The following is a 23,642-nucleotide window of genomic DNA, read 5'->3' as shown; positions in this document are numbered from 1 at the left end:
TGACCATATGAGTGTGGTTATTGAAGCGCAAAACACTGAGATTTAATTGTATAAATCTATATAGTCTGCAGGCGCTGCGTACGTCATATTGACAAGCGCTCTCTTCTGTCATCCTCTACAACATGCACAGTGACGCTCATTAAATTCGGGGTTTAGATCTGTCTGTGTTTTCAGCATTTGAGCAGCTTCACACATTCACTTTGCAGTGTGCAGTACATGCAGACTGTATATTTATTTCATTAAATCACATCCATTTGCTGTTCAATGATCACACTAGGACATATCACACTTTTAATTTGATTATTTGTCCAATTCTGTGTAAAAGGAGTATCAGAAGATGCGCTCAAATAAGCGTGTGAGCAGTTGTAAGCAGATGTTTCTCAGTCAGTGCTCGGTACTACCGGTAAGGTAGAAACACTGGTTTTGTTACATATTTAAAATGTTTGTATTGACTTTGTACTGAAGAACCGGTTCTTTTGACATCCCTACTTATAAGGAACGATTTATAAAACTCAAAATATTTATATAAGAGCCGTCTATGAGTATGTAATGCTAATCAACCATTTTATTGTCCTAAAACAAGGTGATCCAGATATCGTTCTGTCCTTCAGATGAATATATGTAATGCATCTCTCCTAGAACACTCTACAAGAGTCATCAGCACACTGATAGAGTCTGATGATGTCATAACATCTGACCGTTTATTCTGACACCTTTGACGGAAACTGTATCCAGTTGGGTTGTGATCAGAGACCTCTGAGGGTTAGCTATGAGTGACAGAGACATGAGGAGATGGACTGATGGTTGAAGATGTGGTGGAGGGATAAAGACTGAGCATTTGGATGGAAAACATGATAGGGGATGGGGGTTGAGTGTGTGTCTGTCCTTCAAGCTCAGCTGATTCCTAGAAAACAAGTGGTGCGTGGCACAATGCATGCAGGCCCACTGGTGTCATGATCTTTACATCATGAATGAAATCAGCCCGCTGGAATATTCAGACAACTTTGGCAGCACTGTTGAAATGTTTAATAGCATGAGATCAAAGTTGCTTATGGGACTTTGAAGGGCTTTCTTATTGAAAGGGATAGTTCCCCCCAAAATGAAAATACTGTAATTGTTTACTCGCTCTCATGTCCAAAACCTTGGTACTTTTTTCTGCGTCACACAAAAGGAGAACCCCTTACTTAACCCCTTAAACTCTATGGACCCTGCGGGTCCGTGGGCAAAGTCAGAAGCGGGCAACAAGTTTACGCTTAAATTGTAAAAGTCCCCGGATACATAAATCACTCATATGTGTTACAGTTGGAAAGCATAGAATATGAACTTATGCCATCATTTTTGCATTTATGTTACATAAAATAAGAAAATAAAGCCTTCAAAACATGAGCGTCGCAAATGAGCGCCACCTAGAGGTGATGATGTAGAAATACGAGTATGATTACAAAAGTAAACCCTTAAATAGGCAAGTCATATATCAATTGAAAGCTCTCTTTCTCGGCAATGTGATGGTACCGTTTATTTTGTTGCCCTTACACCACAGTTTGAATGATTTTTAAAAGAATCATATTTGCAGTATGATCTCTGTAAGACAAATGTTTCATGCCTGCCTTTATTACAGCTTCTGTAAGCCCCAAATAGCCCCAAACTCCCAATCATCTCTCCCCTTAAGCTTGTTTGGTTACATAATCCAGTGTTATACCTCAGATGTCCAGGAAAAAAATTGCAGTCCAGTAGAAAAAGCACGTTAAACAAATCTGTCATTGATAAATTAATTAAAAAGTAACATATCATCACAAAGCTGACAAGGAGTTTCTAGTCCATTGCTAGGAATATGCATGCCATCCCAAATTGGCTGGATGTCTATGGTCTGTAAAATGAGACCAATTTTAAATATACTCAATTATAAGTCCTGCAAGACATTCCACGGTGTGCAAATGACATTTCACACAGTTCAAATGGCACACATGAATGCCATAGCTGGCTCGCCTAAGTGTGAAATGTTGCGGTGTAATGTTGTTATTCAAGTCAGGAGTGAATCTCTGCTGTATACCTCAAAGCACAATTCTGCGAAATGATCATTACACTTGTGTTCCAGTTTGTATACATTATGTTGCTTGTAAAATAAGCAGTGTTGCCAACTCGTTTCAATGGAAACTGCTCGAGAAGTGACATAAATGATGTCATACGCTCATTAACATATTCGTGATGTCACCGCGTCTCATTTGCATTTTGCATAGTGTCCGCCCTTTACATGTGTTTGCTTCTCTGTGCTCACCGTACATACTGAAATACCCTATTCATTCCCAATATCTATCAATCACTCATCTTTTCTCTCACACAGCGTTCAGGTTTGATGCATCTCAACACACCGAGTTGGAACATGAAGAAGTGCCAATGAGATTTGACTTTTGAAGAGACATTTTTCAGCTAAATCAAATGTTCCTCACACAAAACTATTGTATGACTTCAAAATATACCCTTTAAAAAAATTATTTAAAATTCACGCAATTTTATATCAAATTGAATTTAGTATTAATATATATTTTGTTGGGGGCCTGTGTAGCTCAGCGAGTATTGACACTGACTACCACCCCTGGAGTCGCGAGTTTGAATCCACGGCGTTCTGAGTGACTCCAGTCAGGTCTCCTAAGCAACCAAATTGGCCCGGTTGCTAGGGAGGGTAGAGTCACATGGGGTAACCTCCTCGTGGTCGCTATAATGTGGTTCTAACTCTCAGTGGGGCGCGTGGTGAGTTGTACGTGGATGCCGCGGAGAATAGCGTAATGTCTCCACGGTGACGTGCTCAACAAGCCATGTGATAAGATGCGTGGATTGACGTTTTCAGACACGGAGGTAAATGAGATTCGTCCACCGCCACCCGGATTGAGGCGAGTCACTACGCCACCACGAGGACTTGGAGCACGTTGGGAAGTGGGCGTTACAAATTGGGGAGAAAAAAAAATTCAATTTATAGGAATTTTCTTATTAAATTGAAATGCGGGAATCTTAAAAATAGGCTAAAATAGCACACAAGTTATATGGATTATTTTTATCAAGGTTTCCTTTATTATGAAAAAAAACCAAACAAACAGGAAATATCAGGGATTTTTGCCGATACCGATTAATTGGCCGATATTTTTTTACATTCGGAAAGATTGGGTGCATAATGTGGGACATTTAACACCTATACAAGTGCCCAATTCCCAATGCGCTCTTAGTTCTCGTGGTGGCGTAGTGACTCTCCTCAATCCGGGTGGCGGAGGACAAATCTCAGGTGCCTCCGTGTCTGAGACCGTCAATCCGCGCATCTAATCATGTGGCTTGTTGAGCGCATTACCGCGGAGATGTAGCGCGTGTGGAGGCTTCGCGCTATTCTCCGCGGCATCCACGCACAACTCGCCATGCCCCCACCGAGAGCGAGAACCACATTATAGCGACCACGAGGAGGTTACCTCATGTGACTCTAACCTCCCTAGCAACCGGGCCAATTTGGTTGCTTAGGAGACCTGGTTGGAGTCACTCAGCACGCCCTGAATTCAAACTAGCGACTCCAGGTGTGGTACATCTTAATTGTTTTTTTAATAATATTTTACATTACTTTAACATTCTTTTACCATTAAAATTATGGACATTTGTTTAGTCATTGTTTTGAAGCTTGACAGCCCCCGGTCTCTGCACGTATTGGAACGAGAACAAGGACATATTTGCGCAACATCTCCTTTTGTGTTCCAAAGAATGAAAGCGGTCAGATGGAATGACATTAAGGTGATAAATAATGACAGAAATGTAGTTCTGGGGTAAACTCTTTATTCATTATTCCTATAAATAGGGCCAGTGAGTTCAATCCAAAGGGAACTTTCCTCCATTAGATCTGTGAAAGAGCCATAAGCTCCACCCCAGTTGGCAGATTTGACGCCAACTTTCACAGCTCTCGTAAAAGGACCTTCATCAGATTTTAAAAAGCCTAGTAACATCCTTTACACACACACGCACACACACACACATTCTTTCATCTTCCGGTGGCTCTGCAGCTAATGAATTCTGTCGTCTTGGCAGACGGCTTATTGTATTTGTTTAAGCCCGTCTCTGGGGTGACTTCAGATGGACCAGACTCCTCTTTTCGCTTTTATTTCTCTCTTCTTCTCTTGTGAAGCGCTGGGCAGTTCGCCCATCACAGTTTGAGTAATAGAATGTTTTTTTCCCCACTCTGCTTTGAAATGGGTTATTTTGAAGATGTGACTTCAATCACACCTATGCACACTTGCATGCACTCCCTCTCTAGCGCTGTTCCAAAACCCAGTGAGCTGACTACCTAGACAACATTATAAGGCATCATAGGCATGCTCAAGGCATGAAGACTGATCCGAAAGCTATGCAGTTACCCAAATTTGATAAGAAACCTCTAGTCACCTTTTAAATGGACCCATGTTATTTCTCCTTACATGAAATCTCCTTGTCAGATGTACATTTCGTTTGTATAAATGTGAACACTGGGTCTGTTACTAGGTGTAACTAGGTCACACATACATGCACTCAACATCTCTCTCCATTTCTTTCACACATGCACTGTACATCAGCTCCTCACTGTGTAATTTGATAGATCTGATTCTGCTTAATGATCATATCTCGGTCCAGTTCCAATACGACTCATCACTTTAAAAATGCTTGCTGTGCAGATATCAGACCGGTAGCTCTCTTAAAGTCCCTCAGAAGCTCACACGTTTGAAGGACGAATTCGATGCATGTTGACACTTCAAACCTAGTGAGCTATCTTGCTGTCTGTTGCCTTATAAGGGGCAGTTCCACCAAAAGTGTTCTTACCTCCCTTGTTTTTTCTATGTTAACATGCACTAGACTGACGTCTTTGACCCTTGCAATGTGTTTCGCTTTATATGTAGCATCTAAAACAGTTTTTAGACAATGTAAAGATGTCAGTTTTTAAAAGCGCATCTCGAGACACCTGCGTTCTGTTATATTCGTTCATCTGCATCAAGCTTTTTTAGCGCAGAAACGTGTCAGTCTGAACGGTAGCTATGACCTCTGTTTTCAGTGATTGATTGATCCAGATTTCCCAATTTATTAAAGGGGTCATATAATGCCATTTTTGTACAAGTTAATATGAATCTTTAGGGTCTAAATGAAAACTTTGTAATATACTTTTATTAAAAATTCTCATTAGTATTTTAAGAAAACACTAATTTTACCTGCTCAGAAACAGCTCTGTTTTCAGCACGCCGTTTCAGTGCATATGACTTTAAATGATAATGAGCTTTGGTCACCCCGCCCCTCCGTTAGGGTTAGCGATTTGCAAAGATTAATATAAAGGTTAATAAAACGTTACACTTACTTCTTCTGGAGGTGCAGAGGGAATATAAATAGTTGGTACCGAATCTTTTTTCAGCAGCAGCTTCTTAGCAAAACCAGCTTTATACTGACCCTCGTTTATAAAGCAGTCTGGTGAAAAATGATTCGCGCAAACATGAACGCACTGACGTTGCTCGTGGGGAATATTCCCATCGTAAACAAAACTCAGCCACTGCGTCTTCAGCGGTTCAGATTTAGGAACATCAAAATGACTCCTGTGTTCGTTATTACACCGAAGAACAGAACACCACAATCGCTTAGGCGCCATTCTGCTCCAGTGTATCAACAATGATGATGGACTATGATTGACAGCTCGCTCACGAGCGAGGGCGGGTCTGTGTTGAAACACTGCTGTCAATCAACAATCCTGGGAGGGGCGTCCGACCGTGTGACATCACACGGTCAAACGGCTCGATTTGAGGCAGGGGAAAATATATAAGGAGATTAAAACAAAAACACTGGATGGATTTTTATCATAATAGGATGGTTGTGTACAGGCACAGCCAACACACATATCAGTACAATCAACTTGAAAAAGTGCATGTACCATTATATGACCCCTTAACAATTTAAAAGCTCTCGATTCGATCCGATTCTTTGCGATTGTGATTCATTTGTGTAAAGTTCAGTTATATTTATTTTAATTTATGTTTATTTTGCTTACATATAAATAAATGATCTCGCAGCTAATGCGGTTTATTAGAAATGGGGGACATCTAACTTGGTACATAAACCTTGTGCGACCCCACGTCCACATTTGTGTTGTATTGTGGCTTCGCTATATGCAACGCATAATTTAAATGAAAAAAGAAAAGACTGGATATTGTTCACAAGACTCTAGACTATCATTTAAAGCTTTAAACTTTTGCCGCACAGAGTCATGTGACACAACAACATGCTGTCGATTTCCGTGAAGCGATCCTACGGACTCAGCGCCAACAAAAGTGCCTCTGGTAAGATTTGTTTTTCATTAAAACTTGTTTGTAAAAGCAGGAACCTGGTTGTAAAGAGGAGAGTCTCTAGTTTCGTTTGATATGCCGCTTTTAAAAATACATTCATTTTTCGTGCGTCAGCACGCTTATAAACATGATGTCCACGTATGTGTACACTGGCACCACATTTCCTTAAAAGTTGAAAAAACACGTTATAACTAACTTTCAACTCTAAATACATCTGTGGGTCATTTTGGTTCATTTTAATATATATTTTGTTATATAATTTTTTTATCACTATACAATACAATTCTATTCATTAATATTAGTAAATGCATTCCTATATTTACTGTGCATTTTCACTTAGAGTATAAATGGGTTCATCCAAAAGCTGAAAAATTTAACTTTCAGAGGATTTAACTGGCCTTAGGTACATTTAAAACTGTTCTGAGACCAGTGCAGACAGACAGCACACTGGAGGTTAAGTCATGCACTAAATAGGGAGCAAGGGAGCATCCTATAGCTCTCCTATAACTGTTCTGAGATCAGTGCAGACAGACAGCACACTGGAGGTTAAGTCATTCACTAAATAGGGAGCAAGTGAGCATCCTATTGCTCTCTAAGTGCGTTCACTCCTAAAATCTGATCAAAAGTTCAGTTTCAGGCTGCAGATGATGTTTGGGTCACTCAACATGTTTGACACACATGGGACGATGATAATCAGTACATAGATTCAACATTTATAATGGATCACGTTATTTGAACATGGTTGGCTGTGATTGGACGATGCTGGACATTACTTTGAATCAGAATTAATTATGATAATTTATGATGTAATGTCTGTAATGTCGCAAAAACATGAATAATCCACACATAATAAACAATCTGCTGAAGAAAATCTGACTTTCTATTGCTCGGTGTTATTAAAAATGTCAAAATGCAGTCTCCCTGTCCACATATGTGGACATCATTTTTTTTTTTTTTTTGCTTGTCTATTTGGTGATACTAGTTACAAATCAAAAAGGGAAACGGAAAACGAACACAGCAGTCACGACTCACGCGGAGGTCTCGAGGTTCTGAAAATATTATGCAATATATTACAATATTATGTGTTATTTTTTAAATCTTTCGTCACTTTCATTGCGTTTTAAAAATGTACAAATACCATCAATAAAATCTCATACTGTATCACACACACACACACACACACACACACACACACACACACACATATATCATGTTTATTGTTTACATGCATATTTGTGCTATTTACAAGTATTTACATTGATATGTAGAACAAGTGCTAAATCTGTGTTGTCTCTTTAAGAATAGTGGCAGTTCAGCGAGCGTCTCACAGAAGTGCTTTTCTTTAGTGCATCAGTGCTATGTGTGATTAAAATATTTTTTTATATTTATGTTATTTTTGGTAACAGGCATTTTTAGTCATATAGCACATTTCACAATTAACCGGATAATTATATTTTTACCCAGCCTAATATTACACACAAATATACGGTAGACTGAACTATTTGTTTAATAAGGAATATTAAAGACAAAATTAAAGGAATAGTTCACCCAAAAATGTAAAATCTCTCATCATTTACTCACCCTCATGCCATCCCAGATGTGTATGACTTTTTAATATAAATCTGCACTTTCAAACAGCTTTCCTAAGCTCCTAAACTTCTTTCCTAAAAGTTTTTTTTTTGGGGCAATTCACATTCTCCATGCATATCGCCAATTACTGGGCATAGTAGGCATAAAATAACTTTGGGTTTCTCACCCACACCTCTCATTTTGCTGCTGAAGACATGGATTAAACCACTGGATTCAGTCCGTTAAATTCGGTAGAGAACAGAGCTGCGCACATACAGTTAACGCAGCGAGCAGCGCATGCACGCTAATTTATTTATTTAATCAAATCACAGGTTTGATAATCACACTATGTCATTTTGCGATTTCTATTTCTATCTTTGAGGGCAGCATAATTTAAGGCCTGCATTTCTTGAGCACCTGTGATGTATTCAAATTCTTTCTAGGTAGGCAGCTTACTAGGTTTAATGATGGAGCTATAGTCACCAAACATGAACCCACATTCTGTGTATTGTCTCCTAGTTGTTGTGTGTATGTGTGTGTATACATGTATATGTACGTGTGTGTGTGTGTGTGTGTGTGTGTTTCTCCACCCCCAGGATACACTTTTGTAATATTCTTGCAGAAATGAGCAATATGTCCTTCATATCCGCTTAAAGGAGGCCGGACATATGAGAGTTAATCTGAAGGGCCTCCGAGGATCTTGCTGCATCTACAAAAGCCCACCGCGCGACCCCTGATGGCCCTTTCTCTGCAAATTCAATGACATCACAGTCACTGAGCAGCCGTGGACGAGCACAGGTTCATCGAGTGCACACAGAACCAGTGAGGGAGGGGAGAGAGACAGAAAGAAACAACGCTGCAATAAATCAAATGCGATTACCTTCCCTAACAAGACTTATTCTTGTTTCATTCGCAAACCGTTCACGGCGTACGAGTGTGTCATATGACAAAATATGCTTAAAGGTCTTATATGGTGTAATCTGTGATTAAACTCAGCTTTAATGAAACCCACATTGTGTGGTCAGATGGTTTCATCCATCAGTGGTCCGACTGTCTAGAGACGTGCTGTGCGATCACGCTGTCATTCTATTACTATCACTGTTGTAGTGGGCCGAAAGCTGCATGCTAACTGTATATTTCTCTGTTCCCGTTGCCCGTATCCATCTCAACTAGCCTGTAGAGACTGATAAGCATTGAATGTGTGGGCGGCTGTGGCTCAGGTGGTAGAGCGGGTTGGCTGCCAACCGCAGGGTTGGTGGTTCAATTCCCGGCCCACATGACTCCACATGCCGAAGTGTCCTTGGGCAAGACACTGAAACACAAGTTGCTCCCAATGGCAGGCTAGCGCCTTGTATGGCAGCTCTGCCGCCATTGGTGTGTGTGTGTGTGTGTGTGTGTGTGTGTGTGTGTGTGTGTGTGTGTGTGTGTGTGTGTGTGAATGGTACACAGTGTAAAGCACTTTGGTAACCTCTAAGGTTAAAAATAGCGCTATATAAGTGCAGACCATTTAACATTTTACATGGTTATGAACTATAAAGATCGCCTTTTACTTGGTAGGTTGTGAGGCTTAAGCACTGAACCTCATTGCAAAAATGGATTTTAAGAATTAATCATTTCTTAATGATTAATTAATCATTTCTTAATGTCCGACACCAGTACCGAACTGCAATGGGCAACATAGCTCCTATGATGAGAAGAACCAGGTATGCTTGAGGTCAGTATTAGGCAAATGACTTCCTATTTTTGGTCCGTTTTGACGTCTTTGGTCCATGTTGCGTTCATATATCAATCGAACCGTACCAGAGTTAATTTGGAAGCGGACCTTGTTTAGTGCGCACCAAGGTTCGGATGACAGCGTTCACACTTGTTCAAATAAACCGCACTAACAGAGCAATCGCACCAGAGTTCGTTTTAATCGAACCAAACCTGCCAAGAGTGAACACACCCTAAGACCACTTAACTTGCATTTGCTTTTATTCATTTGGTAGATATTGTACATTATTATCAGTGTTTTCCCACAACCAAAAAACATCTAGATTCAAGTAAAGTCCAGTATTATTAACACATTGTATCAAAGCAGCTTTACAGAACATTATGCTGTAACAGGAAATGAAACTGTAATGTCTCAAATTCACATTGAACGGTTCAAACGAACCTTTCATGTCTTTATTGAATACTTCCCATTAAACACTCACAGTGCTGATGAAAAAGTAAGTGAACCCTTGACTTAACTTGATACTCCTTTGGCAGCAATAACCTCAACCGAGCATTTCCGGTAGCTGCGGATTAGACCCGCACAACGTTTGGAAGGAATTTTGGATAATTTTTCCTTACAGAACTGCTTCAGTTCAGACACAGCAATGTTTTTGTTGGAAAGCAGTGGCTTCCTTCATGATGTCCTGCCAAGAACACCTAATGTTTTCTGTATAGTAGACTCATTTACAGAGATGTTAACCAGTTTCAATGATTCCTTCAAGTCTTTATCTGTCACTCTAGGTCTCTATTATACCTCTTTTTTACATTCTGCGGTGTGTCCTTTGAGTCATCTTGGCTGGACGGCCACTTCTAGTGAGAGTACCTATAGTACTAAATCATCTCCATTTATAGACAGTTTGTCTAACTGTGGACAGATGAATATTTAAGCTCTTCAAGACAATTTTGTAACCCTTTCCAGCTTTATGCAAAGCAAATCCTTGTTCGTAAGTCTTCTGAGATCTTTTTTTGTGAGGCATGGTCCACTTCAGCAGATGCTTCTTGTGAATAGCAAACTGAAAATGTTTATAGTTGTTTTTATAATTCAAAGTAGCTCTAACACACACCTCCAATTTCATTTAATTAATTGGATGCCAGGTTTGCCAACTCCTGACTCTAATTAGCTTTGGTTGACATCATTAGTTAGGGGTTCACATACTTTTTCCAACCTGCACTGTGAATGTTTGAATGATGTATTCAATATGTACAAGAACAATACAATCATTTATGATATATTAGTTCAAACTGATTGTGCTCGTTCATTATTGTAACTTTTGTAAGATGAAGATTAATATCAAACCAGATCATAAGACAAATTTATACATAAATGCAGGTAATTCCAAAGGGTTCATTTATTTTGTCTTGCTACTGTGTAATAAAGTCGCATAAAAACACAAAGCTGGATGCTTCCAGATTTTGCCGCCTAAATGAAATGGGATGCTTTCCCTTAAACACACACACACACACATACACAAACACACACGCACACAAACACACACACACGCACACAAACACACATACACACACACAAATACACACAGACACAAACACGCACAAACACACACACAAACACTCACACACACATACACAAACACATACATACACGCACACAAACACACACACAAAAACGCACACAAATACAAACACACACACACACACAAAAACACACATACACAAACACATACATGCACACAAACGCGCACACACACAAACAAACACACACTTACACACAAACACATACAAACACACACATACATACACGCACACAAACACACACATACATGCACACAAACACGCGCACACATACACGCACACAAACACGCACACACATACAAATACACGCACAAACACATACAAACACGCACACGCACACAATCACATACAAACACATACACACACACACAAAACTCTATGCCGCCTCTGCAGTGTCAGGTACTTTAAGAGTGGCACATTTAATTGAGTAATGTTTGCACAGAAATAATGCTGCGCTGTGCCCTCCTGTCAACACACACACACATACAGAATACAACATTAACACTCATCAAGTGCTAAATGCAAGTAAATATTTTAGTGAGTAAAATAAAAAGGCTATTGGCCAGTTAGTAACTTTATTAGAAACCTCGACATAAATTATAGGATGTCGTATTTACCAGTGGGAAACTCTGGACTTCCTTTGTGTTAGGCTTAATGTAGAGTTCAATTGTACTGATGATTAAGAATAGCGATAAAGCTTGTCAGACTTGCATTTAGTGGCATTTATGAGGTTTGTGTCATAAAACGACGTTTTCGTGGTATAATTCTACATTTTTCTTTTAGGCACGGTGGCACGGCAATTCAGTGTTATTCTTTAAAGTACCAGGAATTACTATGGTAACAGTAGATGTAGACCGATATATCGGTTTTACCGATAAATCAGTGCCGATATTCCCGTTGGTTCTGCAGTATAACAGCGGCCTCTAGAGGTGAAATAAAAACAATCACGTGGAGATTTGCTGTACCTAAATCATTCATCATTGACAATATTCATCCATATTTTTATCCTCCCTTTAATGCATATTTTACTAAGGTTGCAGAACATACTGGGGTATTTCATTAGTTGTTATTAAGAATTCGTAGAGATTTAACTCTTTTAGTATTATTGATTTTTGTTTTTGTTTATTTTGCACAAAAATAAACACATGTACTTATTTCTTCAAATGTAACCTTTGTATTAGGGCTGGGCGACTTAGCTAAAATTAATTTATCAGATATATTTGATAAATGTGTTTCCATCAGAGTTTATGTGCATGAAAACAAAAAAAAAGATTTTTATTCACATTTGGGTGATTTATTTGCATCTTAGTGTTTCCATACAGCAATATCTCAAAATGTGCATAACAATACATGGATGGAAACCCAACTCATGACACATTCGATGAACTGATGCTCTTAAAGAGACAGTACCATTTCAGCACTTGTTCTTCATATCAATGTAAATACTTCAAAATAGTTCATAGTTATACATATACTGTGTGTGTGTATATATATACTTTGCATTTTTTACCATGCTAATTCAGAATTAATTAAATAATGGATTTTTGTTTGACCTTTGTTCTACATAAGCGTGTCCAAAACAGGTAATATATACAGTATATTTTCTTTTGTCTCTCTCCTACACACAGATTGTATTATTCTCCTGTGGTTTGTCCTCTCAGTGTTTATTTGTAGTAAACTGCAGCAGAGATCTGTGTCAATCAGGGCCGGTTTATAAAATCTGACCATACAGGTTAGTGCAGGTGTGTTACACAACATGTATCCTGACCACACCTTCTCCTCTCCTCTCAATTCATTTGATCGATTCTCTGGATGGCCTTCAGTTTAACAGCTCAGTAAGTGGTCTCGTTTGGCGCGGTCCAGCCCGATACACACTTCTGTTGTAATAATCACATTAACTAAATCATCGGGTCTCAGGACAGATTACGGTACTAATCGATCACTAATGACCCCGATCTCATCTGCTGAGCTCAAGTCGTTTTAATGAGTCAGATATTTATCGCTCTGATTAACGATTCCACCCAACCTTTAGACAGCTGCAATCTATCACATGGGGAGAGGTGTGTGTGTGTGTGTGTGTGTGTGTGTGTGTGTGTGTGTGTGTGTGTGTGTGTGTGTGTGTCTAATCAGCAGTCTCTGTGTGAGTTGTCTTTTTTAACGCTCTGATTAAACACACTTCCTCCCAAGTGTGCATACATACAGTCATAATACAATATCTGTAATATATAGATAAGGATGAAGTGTAGTGTGCCATTCTGAACTCAGCCAACACGATCAAATCAGGGTTCCAACGATCATGGAAAACCTGGAAATATCAGGGAATTTTAAAATTGGGATTTCCAGCCTTGGAAAAGTCATGGAAAGCAATATATACAATGCCCAGTCCGCTCTAAAATATATGAGATAAAATATATATTTATAATAGATGTATATACATATACATACATATACATATACATATACATATACATACACATATACATATACATATACATACATACATACTGCATATACATATACATATACATATACATATACATATACATATACATATACATATACATATACATATACATATACATATACATATACATACACATATACATATACATACACATATACATACACATACACATATACATACACATATACATACACATATACATATACATATACATATACATATACATATACATATACATATGTATATGTATATAATGTGTGTGTGTGTGTGTGTGTGTATATATATGTTGTTACAGTAAAACCATTGTTAATTTTCGTAAGGGTTAAATATGGTGGCAACATAACATACATTTGATTTATACTTATATGAAATAGGGTGTTTTCTGGTTTTATTAGAGTATTTTATTTAACTGAATAGAATGAATGGATATTATATGATTAAGGTAAATCTTATATTTTTATCATATTTTTTTTTTATAGATATTTTTTATTAATTTTGTAGATATTTCAACATTTTACATTTTCATATTCATATTATATGATGAAGATGAATATATGGTTTATATTTATTTTATTCTTATTTTTATAGATATTGTTTATTGATTTTATAGATATGATAAAGTTTTTAAATATTTTTTATTTATTTATTTTATCCATATTATATGATTAAGATAAATACATATATTTTTGTTATCATAGATTTGTATTATTTTTATAGATATTGTTTATAAATTTTCTAGATATTATAATTTTTTTAAATATAATGTGTTATTTGTTTATGTATTAAGATAAATGTATTTTTGTTATCATATTTTTTTTTATTAATTTTGTAGATATTAGAACATTTTAAAATAAACAATTTTTAATTTATTCATATTATGATTAAGATCAGTATTTCTTATTTTTTATTATCATATTTATTCACTGCTCAATATATATATATATATGATATAGATCAGTGTATTTATTTCATTATTTTATAGTTATTGTTAATTACTTTCCGAGATATAATTATATATATATATATATATTAAAAAAAACATTTGTAATTGATTTTTTTCCATATTATATTATTAATATAAATATATTTTGTATTATATTTAAGGACAATTTTCTAGATAAGGAAACATTTTTAAATAAAATTTGTAATTAAGATATTTGTTATTATATTTATTTTATTATTATTGTTATTATTATTTTTAGATATTATTAATTACTTTTCTAGATATAACATTTTTAAATACAAATCTGTAATTTATTTTATCCATATTAAATTAAGATAAATATATTTTTATTATATTTATTTTGTTATTGTTTTTTGTAAATATTGTTAATTTTCTAGATATAAAAACATTTTAAAAAATGCATTTATTTTTATTTAAAGTATATGATTAAGATTTATTTATATATATATATATATATATATATATATATATATATATATATATATATATATACATATATATATACTAACATATTTATTTTATTATTAATTTTATAGTTAATGTTAAATACTTCTCTCAGTATACAAGAGCAATTTGATTATGCATGTTCATTCATGCTCGTGTCATGCACCCATTTATTCACTCATGTTTTCAGTTTCCCAGCCCAGAGCCACAGACAAGCACTGGGTGTGAGTATATTAATATGTCAACATAATTTTATATTACATGTTAGAGTGGTATTATGTAATTGAGTCATTAAGTCATTAGCGTGTATAATAAATCATTAGGGTGTTGGTGTACAAAGTACATCCTTGGGCTTTGTCGATTGTTTGGCTGTGGCACCAAAAAAGCTTTTTGTGTTCTGAACTGGCAATGAAGGTTGCCAGTATTACACACACACACACAAAGTGCCAAACCCTCTCTTCTCTCTGGCATCATCTTTCTGGTGTCCTAGACTGCCTCTCAGTCTGGGCACGAGCCAATCAAAAGCTCAACTAAATCCCTAAAAAGTGAACCAATCAGCTGCGTCCTCGGTCAACTCATTTGGGATTATAGCTCCGTGCTCTCTCCATACTTGATATCCATCTTTATCTGAAATTAATGTATTTACTTTTTTATTATCTTCCCAAATATTGTAAATGAAGGCTTATGTGTGTATTTATTTGGGATGTTAAAATCCCAGTTTTAAGGGATAGAAAAATAAGAAAATTCTGTCATCATTTACTCACCCTAATGTTGTTCCAAACTTGCTTGACTGACATACTTCTGTGGTACTTATGATAAAATAACTAGCCTCCTTCGATAACGAGGTATACACGGGACCAAAAGCCTTTCCGACAAATGACATCACAGAGTTTAGTACACCATTTCACAACTTTTAATGACTTTACAATTTTTGGGTGAACTGTTCCTTTAACAGAGGAAAAGAGTGACGCAGAGAGACACATAGGGGTCAAAATGAGTGCAAAAGAGATGAAGAGAGACTGAGAGCTAGATGAGTCAAACACAGTGTCACACTGAGCCGGTGGCTCTTCCTGTCTGTCTGGATTCAGTCTTTCATACACAGACTGTGTGTGTGTGTGTGTGTGTGTGTGTGTGTGTGTGTGTGTGCCACTCTAACAAAATCTGGACACCTCACCTGGCCTTCATAAACCCATCATCACTTTCACTGTCTGTTCATTAAGCTCTAAATCTATTGTTTCTGTCTACTCCGTGACATCATCAGCAGTGGGTAGGGCTGATTTAGATTTTGCCCTTAAAGGGATAGTTCACCCAAAAATGAAATTCAGTCATAGTTCCCTCACCCCTGTGTTGTTATAACCCTGTATGACTTTCTTTCTTTTTCTGAACACAAAGGGAGAAATTGTGAGTAAATGTTGTGCTCAGTGATGTCATACAATGGCAGTTTATGGTGACACCTCTTCAAGCTTCAAAAGAACACAAAAGTATCATTCAGAAGTCTAATTAATTATTCATGAGACTCATGATTGTTATGAAAGCATAAGATGAGATTTGGTGAGAAATACATTTTAATCGAATGTATTATTGAGTGAAAATGTTCACTGACCGTTGATCTCCTGTGCTGCGTTCAGGATAGGCCACGACAGTTCATGCAGCCTCTTCGCGACATTGGGCGTTCAAGCAAAAACCCGTTTTTCTTTTTCTAAAAACCGGTCCGCCACAAGGATCGTACCAAGAGAACACAACACATCTGCACACCAAACATGTCTGAAGAGTTTGTAGTTGAAGAAATGATGCATTTCAAGCTGTTTTCTTCTTGTTAAAAAGCTTTTAAAAAGCTAGGTACTATTTTCTCAGGCACTCTTGTCACGTGATTCAGAGGAGTTTATGATTGACCTAATTCAAACAACGCTCTTGTCTTCTCTCCGAACAGAAGTTGGCCGCAGAGTGTCAGAGCGCGGGATACAGCGGCACTTTGATCCCGTATAAATGTGATCTGTGTAATGAGGAGGAGATTCTGTCCATGTTCTCGGCCATTAAGACTTTACATCAGGGAGTGGACGTGTGCATCAACAATGCAGGACTGGCGCACAACGAAACTCTGCTCAGCGGAAAGACAGATGGATGGAGGAATATGATTGATGTGAGTTAAACACACTTCATAACAAGGAACGCTTTTACTATTGCTCTTATAAGTTTACTTGGAGTTCAAATCACTAACAGTAATTATTAAACTTCAGTGTGTAACTCATTCATACAGAAATTATTTACACCTCAAGTACTGCGGCTTGTTGAATACTATTACAGACTTATGATTTTCACCTGGCGGACAATAAAGCATGTGAAAAATCTCATAAACTTGCACTGAAGAAGGAACACGAGCAATATCTATAAACCAGAATATCATTCTAGAACATCAAAATGGTAATTGTGGTAAACAACCACCTAGCAACCACCCAGAACACCATATTAAACGCATAGTTACCACCTAGAAAACCCTATCAACTGCATAGCAACTGCACAGCAACTGCCTAGAATGCCATATCAACCACAGAACACCTTATATACCCTATAGCAACCACTCAGAAGACACTGTCAGCAGCATAGCATCCACCCAGAACACCCTATTAAATGCACAGCAACTGCCCAGAACACCTTATTAACTGCATAGCAACTGCCCAAAACACCCAATTAACTGCATAGCAACAGCCCAGAACACCCAATAAACTGCATAGAAACCACACAGAACACCCGATCAACCACTCATGACACACAAAAGGCCACATAGCAACCACACAGAGCACCCTATCAACCACATACATAGCTACCACCAAGAAAACTTTATCAGTTGCATAGCAACCATCCAGAACACCTGATCAACCACATAGCAACCACCCAGATCACCCAATCAACCGCATAGCAACCACCCAGAACACCCTATCAACTGCATAGCACCCATCCAAAGCACCCTATCAACTGCGTGGAAACTACCCGGAACACCATATCAGCTGCATGGCAACCACCCAGAATGCCTGATCAACCGCAGAGCAACCACCAAGAGCACAATATCAACAGCATAGCAACCACTAAGAACACCTTATCAACCCCATTGCAACCACTAAGAACACCCAATCAACCGCATAGCAACCACCCAGATCACCCAATCAACCGCATAGCAACCACCCAGAACACCCTATCAACTGCATAGCACCCATCCAAAGCACCCTATCAACTGCGTGGAAACCACCCGGAACACCATATCAGCTGCAAAGCAACCACCCAAAAGACCATATCAACCGCATAACAACCACCCAGAACACCCAATCAACTGCATAACAACCACACAAAATGCCCTATCAGCTACATAGCAACCACCAATAACACAATATCAACTGCATAGCAACCACCCAGATCACCTGATCAACCACATAGCAACCACACAAAAGACACTTTCAACTGTATAGCAACCACCCAGAATACCCTATTAAACATACAACAACGACCCAGAACACTAATCAATCACATAGCATCCACCCAGAGCATGCTATCAACCACATAGCTACCACACATAACACCTTATTAAATGCATAGCAACCACCAAGAAAACCCTATCAATTGCATAGCAGCCATCTAGAACACAATATCAAAAGTATAGCAACCACTCAGAACACCTTATTTTGTTTTATTATCGGGCTGAAATGTCTGCATGAGTTTCAGATGTGTGCACATGTTTAATGGTTGTATCTTTATCATTGACTAACTTACCATATGTCTTTGTGTGCAGGTGAACATACTCGCTCTCGCCATCTGCACACGTGAGGCCTACCAGTCCATGAAGGAGAGGAACGTGGATGATGGACACATCATCAATATTAACAGGTATACTTTACTGTACGGTTGAACCTTAAACATTAGGATTTAACAGCAGAAATGTGCTCATAATGATGGTGAGATCCTCCAGTCCTGCTGTTGTCACTCTTCTTTCTGCAGTATGGGGGGACACAGGATGGTGCCCAGTGCTGACGAACACTTTTACTGTGCCACTAAATATGCTGTGACCGCACTGACAGAGGGGCTGAGACAAGAGCTACGGGAAGCCAAAACGCATATTAGAGCCACAGTGAGACCATACACACACATCCATTCCTAATATAAGTTAGAGGTCTGCAACAAGACCCGGGCCCGACGGGACCCAAGAATCCGACAGGTTTCGGACCGGGTTCGGGTCAGTTTTCAAGTAAGACTTCGGGTTGGGTTTGGAATGAATGAAAAAATAAACAAGCCTACCAATATTGTTTTACGTACATGCTCTCACTCATGCATGAATTGACAAGTTAGGAGCTGTTCACACCGAACCACTGTTTTCCACTGTGGGTTGTACCTGGTACTTTTTTAGTATCACCTCGGTCGAGGTTCCAAGCAAGCCGAGCCGATACTAAATGTGAGGTCAAAACCCTGCAGATCGCTGATTGGTCAGGGAGAATCGTCACTACCAGCGTCACTGGATTTTCGACACGGGACATCAGCCCGCTATTTTTAAAGTTAGCTACAACAATAGCAGTATAATTTTTCCACACGGCTTTCAAATTGTAAAAAGAAATGGCTGTGCACAAAACCACGCTGTGGTCAATAAACGAGGTGCAGACGTTCCTCTCGTTAGCAACGAGCGAAACGAAAAAGTCTTTCAGGAAGTGTCTCAGCTGTTGGCCGCACATGGCTACCACCGGACCTACCAACAGTGTAGGGAAAAGTTAAAAAAGAAAACATAAAAGTGACTATAGAACCATCAAGGAAACGTGGAAGTGGTTCGACCAAATGGACGCTATCTAAACCGCCGAGCAATGGGCGGGAGAGTGCCCTGAATTGACGTGCAGCGAAAAAGTGCCATAATATAAGTTAACTGGGTACAAACCAATTGAGAAAATGTTTCATGATCTGTTGGATAACACCACAGACATTTAAGCTTACGTATTTAAAATATGAAATATTAGTAACAGTATTTAAATAGTTGGTAATCTGAATAGTTACTTTAAAAAAAGTATTTTGATTACTGAATAGATTACTTTGTATTTTACTGTCATTTGTTTTATTTAATATTTAGACTGTTGGAAAACATGTATCCATATAAATGATGCGATCCGAGGAACGTTTGAACAGCGGTGAAACACTTTCTTATAATGTGTTACATTCATACAGTTGTGAGAGACAAAAGAGGATATGACATCATTAAGGAACTTTCCCTTGGGAGCTTAATAGAGGAGCCACATCATGTTTCTACAGCTTAACAAAAAACACATGAAGCACAAGTCCAATAAATACACGATTACAAGCCTTGTCAATGTTTTTATGGTGTTAGAAATGCTAACCAATGTAGCCTTTAACATCAAACCGAAAGCTACAAATAATATATTTTCTGCCTCATTATATGAACAGAATCCACATACGATCAGAAAAGGATGTCGTTGGGTTCAAGTTTGGAGCAGCAAAAATAGTTAACCTTGTGTAAATTACCATGTGAACAGTTAGCTTTATGCTAAGCTAAAATGCTACTTCTTGCATCGGTTTCTATGACAAAAATTCACATTGGAGCATAACGTTTTCTCTAGTAAGATCTTTGACATTAGAGCAAAAATGTTCTGCAAAAATTGTGTTTTTAGTGAGAATTTAAATATTGTTTTTCCTTCCAAAAAATCTAATAATCCTTAAAACAAGATACATTTAGCAAAACTGCATAAGATATTTAGGATTTTTTTCAGAGAATGTATTTTTAAGGTGAAGTGTATTTTCTTGCTTTATTTACTTGTTTATAGTCAAAACAGGTGAAAAAAATCTGCCAGTGCTGAAGAAGTAATCCAAAGTATCGAGTAATCTAACGGAGTGTGTTACAAATTATATTTTACAGCATGTATTCTGTAATCTGTTGTGAAATACTTTTAAAAAGTAATGGATGTTTTCTTTCCAACCCTGTATATATACACGTATGTAGGCTGTCATTTTAAGATGTAAATTCAGTGTGATTAATTATAAAAAAAATTAAGTGTTAAAAATTAATCATGTTCCCAGACCGTACTAAGGAGTCTTCTTCATCATACCCAAAAAGACTTAATCGCCGCGGATTCTTCAACTAAGTACTGCGTTAAGGGTCTGAATACTTATGTCAATGTGATATTTCAGCTTTGTCTTTTTAATAAATTTGCCAAGTTATAAAAAAAATAAAAATTGTCATTATGGGGTATGGGGTGTAGACTGATGTGGGGAAAAAATTATTTAAAGCATTTTAGCATAAGGCAGCAACATAAAATGTGGAAAAAATGAAAGGGCCTGAATACTTTCTGAATGCACTCTATAGATATTCTGTATATATTATAATTATTATTTATAACCCAAAATGACCAACCACACCCACAAACATTTTTTATTTACACCTATGAGCATTAGACATGATGCTCATAGGTGTAAATAAAAGAAGAAATTGTGCAGCCATTTAATAACCGTTCCAGACACTCAACCTTGATAAAACATGAAGCATTGCTCTGTTTGTTTACCTGTCTGTTCTCCTTTGCCGTAGTGTATATCACCTGGAATAGTGGAAACTGAATTTGCCTTCCGGCATCACAACAGTGATCCAGAAAGAGCTGCCGCTGTTTATGAAAGCATAAAGGTAAACCGAGCTTGTGTGTGATGTCTTCATACATGTCCATTTCTTTATTGCGTAACTTCATAATGATTGTTTGTCTTGAACAGTGTTTGAAAGCAGAAGACATCGCCAGTGCCGTCACATACGTCCTCGGTGCACCTGCTCATGTTCAGGTAAGTCCATTCAGAGACACTATATAGGTCACTCAGTACCATTCTCACCTGTTCAATAATGAGTTTTAAGCTAGTTCTGAGATGAATGCCAACATTTGAGCATAAATGAATCAATGCATTCATTGATTATGAGTTAGAAATACCGTAAGTATGAATAGCCATACACAAATAAATACGTTGTTTAGAGTGTGGGGAGGCTGAATCGATTATGTCACATGCAATGCTTGAAAACCTCTGATCTATATATTGTAACAAAATTTGGCTCATGCTTTGCTTTCTTCTCGGAAGCAGTTATGATATATTATCTTATGAGTTAGATAAAACACTTTACAATCATCGACTGGGATAATTATTAGTCATGCTGATCTTCAGACAGATGGGAGGCAGAACAATCGAATCACAGCACTATTAGATATCCATGCCGTGCTGATCGATGTGTTCTCTCTGTGATTTGCAGTGGGATTCGATTTGACAAATTGAATGATCTGTTTTTCATCTCTCTCTATAGATCGGTGACGTGCAGATGCGGCCAGTAGAGCAAGTGTCATAGGAACAGAATGGAGCAGGGAGTCATGCATCAGGAGAGCCAAGTCAAAACATGAGTGACTGCGCCACCTGCTGGTCAATATGAATAACACCTATTTTTAAAGAACTGTGATTGGATCAAATCTAGGAATGTGACACTTTTTGGGGTGATCTGACGGGTCGCTCTGCGCTTAAGAGCTGTAAGGAGCGAGTCTAATTGAGATCACCTATGAAAACCATAAAAAATGTACAGATTAACAGTCATCTACTGTTGCAAATGTAGGGGGAAACTTTTAGCCTTTTCAAAGAAAAAAAAGAAACTGGAACCAAACCGAAAAGTTGTGTGTTACTGTCTGCTGTGGTCACCTGCGACCACTTATAGGAGATGAGTATGCCATGGATTGCACATAATTGTTGTTTTTGTAGGTCAGATTGCATATCTGTTTGAGAGCGAGTGAATTCAAAACACTGTTGCTCAATACCGATAATGATGTTAATTACTGGATTAATTTGTTTTATTCTAACTTATATGTAGATATCATTATCTTACTGTAATTACCATGGAATGGATGCAACTACTGTACACAGCTCATTGGCTGTGAGTTTTGGAAACAAAACCAAGCACATGATTTCATAATGGAAGAGACGGTTTGGTCGCGTCACACTCCGAAAATCATATAAGAACCTAATAAATGTTGGTTTTCTCGTTTAACCCCAATGAAAAGGATTGACACTGGCTTCAAAATAGTATGGAAACACTGTAGTGAGTATTTGAAAGAAATAATACTTGAAATAATCTATTCTTACTGAATAAACATGGTGATGATTGTTGGTTATTTTTCATTCTGATTTGATTTTTATGAAACATTTAAACAGTTTTTAAGCAATTTTCTTCCCCTATTGTCATGTAATGTGAAAATAATGATGAAATGTATATTTATATACACACACACACTACATATATATATATATATATATATATATATATATATATATATATATATATATATATATATATATATATATATATATATATACACACTACCGGTCAAAAGTTTGAAACACTTGAAAAATAATTAACAAAAATATAATTGTGCCAACATATTAATTTAGTTAATTATAAAACTAAAATTTTATTAAAAAAAAAAAAGTTTTAGAAATTTTTGACTTGGACTGAATAATTAAGAAAAGCAGCTAATAAGTGCCCAACGTAGATGGAAACTTCAATACTGTTTAAAAGCATCCCAGGGTGATTCCTCAA

At 37.4% G+C, this 23,642-nt stretch overlaps 1 protein-coding gene across 1 annotated transcript in view; it reads left to right on the top strand.

Moving 5' to 3' along the window:
* Window positions 1-23,239, top strand: part of LOC127631904 (dehydrogenase/reductase SDR family member 11-like) — a 32,627-nt gene extending 9,388 nt beyond the window's left edge. Inside the window, exons 2-7 of the mRNA XM_052110307.1 lie at window positions 16,980-17,189; window positions 18,831-18,925; window positions 19,037-19,166; window positions 21,615-21,707; window positions 21,791-21,856; window positions 22,365-23,239. Coding sequence (XP_051966267.1) covers window positions 16,980-17,189; window positions 18,831-18,925; window positions 19,037-19,166; window positions 21,615-21,707; window positions 21,791-21,856; window positions 22,365-22,406 — 636 coding nt within the window. The 3' untranslated portion in view covers window positions 22,407-23,239. The remainder of the gene's footprint in view (window positions 1-16,979; window positions 17,190-18,830; window positions 18,926-19,036; window positions 19,167-21,614; window positions 21,708-21,790; window positions 21,857-22,364) is intronic.
* Window positions 23,240-23,642: the final 403 nt, after the last annotated feature.

This window comes from Xyrauchen texanus, chromosome 3, assembly GCF_025860055.1.
Source record: "Xyrauchen texanus isolate HMW12.3.18 chromosome 3, RBS_HiC_50CHRs, whole genome shotgun sequence".
NCBI classification, from domain to species: domain Eukaryota; kingdom Metazoa; phylum Chordata; class Actinopteri; order Cypriniformes; family Catostomidae; genus Xyrauchen; species Xyrauchen texanus.
Note: the sequence above shows the minus strand (reverse complement) of the source record. Positions and strands in the feature narration are given on the sequence as shown.